Source organism: Macaca mulatta, chromosome X, assembly GCF_049350105.2.
Source record: "Macaca mulatta isolate MMU2019108-1 chromosome X, T2T-MMU8v2.0, whole genome shotgun sequence".
Taxonomy (NCBI): Eukaryota; Metazoa; Chordata; class Mammalia; order Primates; family Cercopithecidae; genus Macaca; species Macaca mulatta.
In genome coordinates, this window is record NC_133426.1 from 34,126,847 (window position 1) to 34,133,763 (window position 6,917).

The following is a 6,917-nucleotide window of genomic DNA, read 5'->3' on the forward strand; positions in this document are numbered from 1 at the left end:
AGGGTACTGACAGGGGTAGGGGTGGGGTGCTCTGAGCCCGCCAATGTTCTGAAGACAATGGTGGTGTGGGGGGGGGAGGAGGGGTGAGGGGGCACACTCACGCTAGCAGCAGTGTCAAGGTAGTGTGCAGGAGTTCCAGTACCAGTGAGTTGACGGGGAAGAGAAGGCTAGGTCTGCCTGGGCATACATGCACAGGCATAGCAATTTGGATGGCGACCATGGGTGCAAATGAGCTGTTGTGTGTCTGCAGAGGTCACTCTGCTGAAGCACTCTGCCAGTCAGGTGTGGTCCACCAGCTATGATGTGAGCCCCAGGAGGCACCTGGCAGCTGTGCTGCAAACAATTGTGGCCAGGCTGGGGCCCTGCAGGAGGCCAACAGAATGAGAGGTGCTCTGGTTGTACTGGTCCTGTCTCATGGATAAGATTGCCCTGTAGAGTTCAGGTCCGAAAGTTCCCTATGGCAACGATTCTAGCCTAGGGGGATGCACGTCTCTGAGAGGGCTTCACTACAGTTGCTCCTACAGGACACCCTCTGTGCTCTGCCCCCGGCTGGAGTTCTGCCCCTACCACTTCTCTAAGTAGCTTTCCCTGCCAACGCAAGTGTCCATGGTAGTTGAGGGGTCTCCTCCTGCTGAGATTCCAAAGGTCCACAGTGAATTTGGGTTGCTCCTTGTCTTGGGTTGCCTGTTAAGCACATCCTCTTTGTCGGAGTCATTGGCGGCCAGGAACACGTTCCAGTGTGCAGTAGCCCCGGGAAGGGTTCCTAGCTTCCTCCCGCTCCGGCCCAGCCTCTGTGTTTTCCCTCCATCTGTTCTGCCTCCGCCTAAAGCTGCAGGATAAGAACATGGCAGCACTGGGATATGAACTCATTTTTGCCTAGCTCCAAAGGCCTTGCTCATTCATGCAGACTCTCAGAAATGAAAAATAATTCCCTTCATCTTCGTTAAATCACATGTTCCTACAGACAAATTATCCAAAGCTTTTATGAAACCTATGTGATGCTGTAATACAATCGATTACTACAGTATTTATGGAATATACCATTCATAGCTTTAGGCTACACAGGAACAGTTATATACCAAGTTCTCTTGAATTCCCTCTCTTTCTAAAACCTATGGACTTGAAGTCAGGATGTTTTCAGAAGTCCAACTGGTGTTAAAAATCCAAATAGATCAAACATTGTTTCTTTTTGTATCTGTGTGACAACTAATACCAAGGTGTGTAATTACAGTGTGGAGAAACCCACATAATTTCTCTGAGGAAAGTTTATTTTACTGGAAGTAGTCATTGCCAATAAGCAATAGAAGCCCTGACCAGTGGTTCTTATTTTGCAATTAGAATTTTTCATCTTAATTTTAGTATATGTGCAGCCAAAGCAAGCACCACCTTTTCATCTTAAGCAAAGGCTAAGTTTGTGTGTAATATAGATGAAGGCTATTACCAGATAAACACCATCAAAAAGTTATTTTATTGGTATCTTTCTGTTGTGATTTTTTTAAGTACCGTTCTTTCTTTCCTACTCCCTCCTTTTCCACAAATATATGTTGAGTATCAATTCTGTGATGCTTGAGGCATTAGGCACTCCAATAAGTAATCCTTTAAGTCTCACCAGAATTGGAGTTTGATGATATGGTGTCCATTGTGTAGATGAGGATACATCCTCCATGAAGTGCGAGATCACATAACCAAATGTAGAAAAGTAGGTCTGTCTCTTGCTGAAAGGATCTTAACATTGAATGCTGCTGCATGAAGCCCAGGGCTTCAGTGGAGAACCTCAGAAACCAGATAACTCGGCTGGCCAGTTGCGGTGGCACACGCCTGTAATCCCAGCACTTTGGGAGGCCGAGGCTGGTGGATCACGAGGTCAGGAGTTCAAGACCAGCCTGGTCAATATGGTGAAACTCCATCTCCAATAAAAATACAAAAATTAGCCAGGTGTGGTGGCACGTGCCTGTAGTCCCAGCTGCTTGGGAGATGAGGCAGAAGAATCACTTGAACCTGGGAGACGGAGGTCGCAATGAGCTGAGATCATGCCACTGCACTCCAGCCTGGGCAAAAGAGTGAGACTCCGTCTCAAAAAAAAAAAAAAAAAAGAAAGAAACCAGATAACTCTGAGCCATGAGGCATTACATTGGCCTCTCAGAAGTCTGAATAAATAAGTATGGGGATTTCCCTTATTTTGAAGGCATTAATGACTCATTTCTCTAGGATATTGAAGTGAGTTCTCCAGTGGAAGACAACTGGAAAATGAGTGTCCTTGTCTACATATATAAGATCTTAATAAAAGTAATTATAAAATTGACCTTGGTGGGGAGACACTGAAACAGGATTACATGGTCCGAGTAAAGTCCTTACAATAGAGAAAAAAGTATGTACAAAGACACAAGAAAGACACAGAGGGAAGAAAAGGACTATTGACTGGAGTCGGGAATGCAGGAACGTGTGTGTGTGTGTGTGTGTGTGTGCGCACACATGTGTGTGTGAGTGTTTATAAACCTAGATAAGTTTAGATGAGCCTGGAGAATTAACAAGCCATGCTTGTATTTTACAAAAATGCACTCCAGAAGAGACACGGGTTGGAAATTGTTCCAGAAAGAATAAGACATAGTGGTGATATGAACCATGAACCTAAGTTTGTGATGATGAATTTGAAGAGAAATTCTAGGCTTTGCCTTAGAAAACAACATAAAAATCTTAGTTCTTCAGGAACACAATGCCCACAGACAAACTTCACCAGAAACAGAATTTGCACATAGACAGATGTATATGTCACTCCTCACTTAGATGAAATATATGCATATGCTTCCATTTACAGATGGCCTCTTTCATCACTGAAAGAAAAAGTGCACTTCAGATCTACACTACAAATATATTTAGATACAAATTTACCTCCACCAGACAGTGTTACATGTTATTTTTGAAAGGTAAATAAGTTACTTGATTTATTATTTTAAACTTATGAGTGCATTTTTAATTGCTATTCATGAAATGAAAATTATTTGAACTTGAACAGATATGTAAGGATATTTGATGTTGCTTAGTAGCATTTCTCAAACAGATCCTATTTTGCACATGAGATTTGCTAGGGAGTTGAAGCTACCTCCTATTCCGTACCTGTTTATATGATTTGGTAATAGTCTTTTGTTGTGAAGGTTTATGAACATGGTAAAATACATACATTCTATTGAGAGATATGATAAAATGGCATAACTCAAGTTTCAACTATGATTTTGATAAGTAGTTTTCAAACTTGTTTTGGGGATTTTATGAAATCCCAAAGGGAAAGATAACAATTTTACTATTAAAAAGTGTTAACATTATTTTGCTTATAGACTCTAATTATTGGTTAGCAAAATAATTGTTATAATTATTTCATTCAATTTTAATATAATAAGAGTTATATAATTCTTCTTTTACTCAGCATTTTTTTTTCTTTTTTCTTTTTGAGACAGGGTCTTGCTCTGTCGCCCAGACTGGAGTGCAGTGGCAGGATTACAGCTTACTGCAGTCTCCACCTCCTGGGCTGAAGCCATCCTCCCACCTCAGCGCCCCCAGGTAGCTGGGACTACAAAGTGCATGCCACCACACCTGGCTAATTTTTGGATTTTTTATAGAGACTAGGTTTCACCATGTTTCCCAGGCTGGTCTTGAACTCCTGGGCTCAAGCAATCCACCTACCTGGGCCTCCCAAAGCGGGGAGAATTACAGGCATGAGCAAATGTGCCTGACCCTATTTCTCTGTTAAAGAATAATTCTAATAATAATAATTTCTGGTTTTATGTATTTTTACAAATAATTGACATGATGATGTAATATTCACAATGCTTCAACAATGTGAAAAAGTATATACAAATATTAATCACATAATTGATAAAATATGTGAAATAATGAAGCCAAAGCAGGTCATTAAGAAATATTTATAAACATTATGTATTGAAGTTACAGATGTTGCCAAAGTTGTACATCCACGGGGCCAGTCATCATAAATTCTGATTGATGTTTAAAATGAGAGCAAGAAATACCCAATTAAGTAGTAAATTGAAAACCACCTAATCTTCTTCCGATGCGTCTGCGTTTTCTTTGTACTTGTAAAATCGTATTGCACGTTGAATGGGAGTCTTAACAGAGTCATAAGTCCATCCCTTCCTGGCAAACAGTCTTTCAAGGATGCCAGGCATTTCGTAGCCCTTGCTTAGAATGAAATCCTTAAAGGCAATTGGTCCATAAAGTTCGTCAAGAACGTCAGGTTCATCAGGCTTTTCAAGCAAGAGCTTGGGGTCAATCAAAGGTTCATCACTTCTTAGCTTTTTCCACAACTTAGGCTTGAGGTACCATGCTCCATACTTCATCTTCACACGCTGTGCGGTATAAGAATTCGATGGCGTGTGGAATTTCCTGCCCCAGTATTTTTCCTGTGAGAAGAATTTAGCCTCATCCTTTTCATCTAGCTCCATGCTGTACTTCAGCTCTGAGGAACACTCTTTTACCTTCTTAAGCTTTTGGTCGTAATAGGTTGTTCTGTACTTGGGGGTAAAGTCAAACAGATTCCTGATGGATTCTTCATCAGCTCCCAGGTCTGCAGCCCACTTGAAGAATTCACGAAGTTTTTCTGATGTGTATCTATATTGAAGAGAGTCAGAAACGCACTCTGTTGTGCTTGGTGTATCTTCGTGAAACAGTTCTTTTATGTAGGACGCTCGAATCTTGGGAGACTCTGAGAACTGATGGGACACTGGAGCTTTGGGAGGCTCCGCGCGGAGACTGGACACCCGACGAGTCTTGGGAAGCTCCGGGCGGAGACTGGACACCCGACGAGTCTTGGGAGGCTCCGGGCGGAGACTGGACACCCTACGAGTCTTGGGAGGCTCTGGACGGAGACTGGACCTCCGACGAGTCTTGGGAGGATCCGAGCGGAGACTGGACGCCCGACGAGTCTTGGGAGGCTGCGGGTGGAGACTGGACGCCCGACGTGTCTTGGGAGGTTCCGGGTGGAGATGGGACACCTGAGTCTCCGGAGGCTGCAAGCAGGGTTCCCCACAAGGGAATTTATCAGGCTCGGTGGGTTCCTCGGTTTTCTTCACCCGGGCCTCACAACGAGCCCATACGTCCTTCAGCGTCCTCCCAGAATCCAGCACTTTCAGCATGTATAGTAGGAGATTGGACACCCGACTAGTGTCGGGAGGTTCTGGGCGGAGATGGGACGCTCCAGCCTTGGGAGGCACTGACTGGAGATGAGACACTTCAGTCTTGGGAGGCTCCGGGCGGAGATGGGACCCTCCAGTCTCGGAAGGCTCCGAGTGGAGACTGGACCCCCGACGAGTCTTGGGAGGCGCTAGGCGGAGATGAGACGCTCCAGTCTCAGAAGGGTCCGAGTGGAGACTGGACCCCCGACGAGTCTTGGGAGGCTCTAGGCGGAGATGGGACACTCCAGTCTCCAGAGGCTCTGGGCGGAGATGAGATACGCGAGTGTCGGGAGGCTCCGGGCAGAGGTGGGACACTCCAGTCTCTGGAGGCTCACGGCAGAGAATGGACACCCGACGAGTCTTGAGAGGCTCTTGGTAGAGATGGGACACTCCAGTCTCAGGAGGCTCTGGCTGGAGACTGGACTCTGGAGTCTTGGGAGGCTCCTGGTGGAGATGGGACACTCTAGTGTCGGAAGGCTTCAGGGGAAGACTGGACACCCTAGTCTTGGGAGGCTCTGGGCGGAGACGGGACCCTCCAGTCTCGGGAGGGTCTGAGCGGAGACTGGACAACGGAGTCTCGAAAGGCCGCGGGCAGAATTCCCCACAAGGGTATTTACGAGGCTCTGTGTGTTCGTTGGTTGTCTTCTCCCGGCCCTCACAACGAGCCCGTGCGTCTTCCAGCTTCCTCTCAGAATCCAGTTTCAGTAGCTGTCGTAGGAGACTGGACACCCGACGAGTGTTGGGATGTTCCGGGCCGAGATGGGACACTCCAGTCTCGGGAGGCTCCGGGTGGAGACTGGACACCGGAGTCTTGGGAGGCTCCGGGCGGGGATGGGACACTCCAGACTCGGGAGGCTCCGGGTGGAGACTGGACACCGGAGTCTTGGGAGGCTCCGGGCGGAGATGGGACACCGGAGTCTCGGGAAGCTTTGAGCAGAGTTCCCCACAGGGGTATTTACCAGACTCTGTGGGTACCTCTGTTGTTTTCTCCCGGGCCTCACAACGAGCCCAAACATCCTCCAGCTTCCTCTCAGGATCCAGCAGTTTCAGCACCTGTAGTAGGAGATCTGGAGGCATATCTTCTCCCAGACTGGGGTACATGGCCAAGGGATGCTTGGCCGTCAGCTGGGCTTCCACTTCCTCTACGAACGTCTTCCGTGCTAGCTGGGCTGGAGAGAGCTTAGAAAATAGGGCCGCTTTCTTGAGCAACTTTTTCTGCCCGCTTTTGGGGTCAGTTTGGGGACCTCTGCGACAGATTTTGGGGAGTAAAAACTCGTCACGGCGACAAATGAGTGTATCTTCAGGAGACGGACAGCCGTAGCGGAAGTCGTCCATGCCCTCAGTCACGAATACCCAGTTCTGGGTGTCCATGGGCGGGAACCTCAGGCGCCTGTACTTGCGCTTCGCGATGCACTTGGAAGGCGGTTTGTCACAGTACCAGGGCTTGAAGTCCATGCCCGGGGACTTCGGCCGGTCCTGCGGCCTCTGGTCCCCCATGGTGGCCCTCGCTGGGGTGCCACCTCTCCAGTTTCCGCGGCTCCTGATCCCTGCCGCTCTAGTCTCTAGGAGACCGCCAGCCACGTGCAGCCCAGGTTCCTTCCTGGAGGCGGGGCAGCGCTGACGCCACCTGCGCAGCCCGGATTCTAACAGGTGTGTAGTGCAATCTCATTCTGGGTTTCATTTGTGTGTCCTAATGACTACTGGTATTGAACATCTCTATATTTGCTTATTTGC

The 6,917-nt window shown here is 47.4% G+C and overlaps 1 protein-coding gene across 2 annotated transcripts; it reads right to left on the reverse strand.

The window, feature by feature from the left end:
* Positions 1–4,049: 4,049 nt before the first annotated feature.
* LOC693762 (protein FAM47A-like) lies at positions 4,050–6,680 on the reverse strand. Of its 2 annotated transcripts, XM_077989024.1 has the most exons (5): positions 5,913–6,680; positions 5,427–5,594; positions 4,963–5,282; positions 4,809–4,884; positions 4,050–4,703 (listed from the first exon to the last, which is right to left on the reverse strand). In XM_077989024.1, the coding sequence occupies exons 1-5, from the start codon at positions 6,678–6,680 to the stop codon at positions 4,050–4,052; spliced, it is 1,986 nt and encodes a 661-aa protein (XP_077845150.1). The 2 variants fall into 2 exon arrangements, with proteins under 2 accessions (XP_077845150.1, XP_077845149.1); XM_077989023.1 differs by having other exon boundaries at positions 4,050–5,432; positions 5,574–5,646; positions 5,755–6,680.
* Positions 6,681–6,917: the final 237 nt, after the last annotated feature.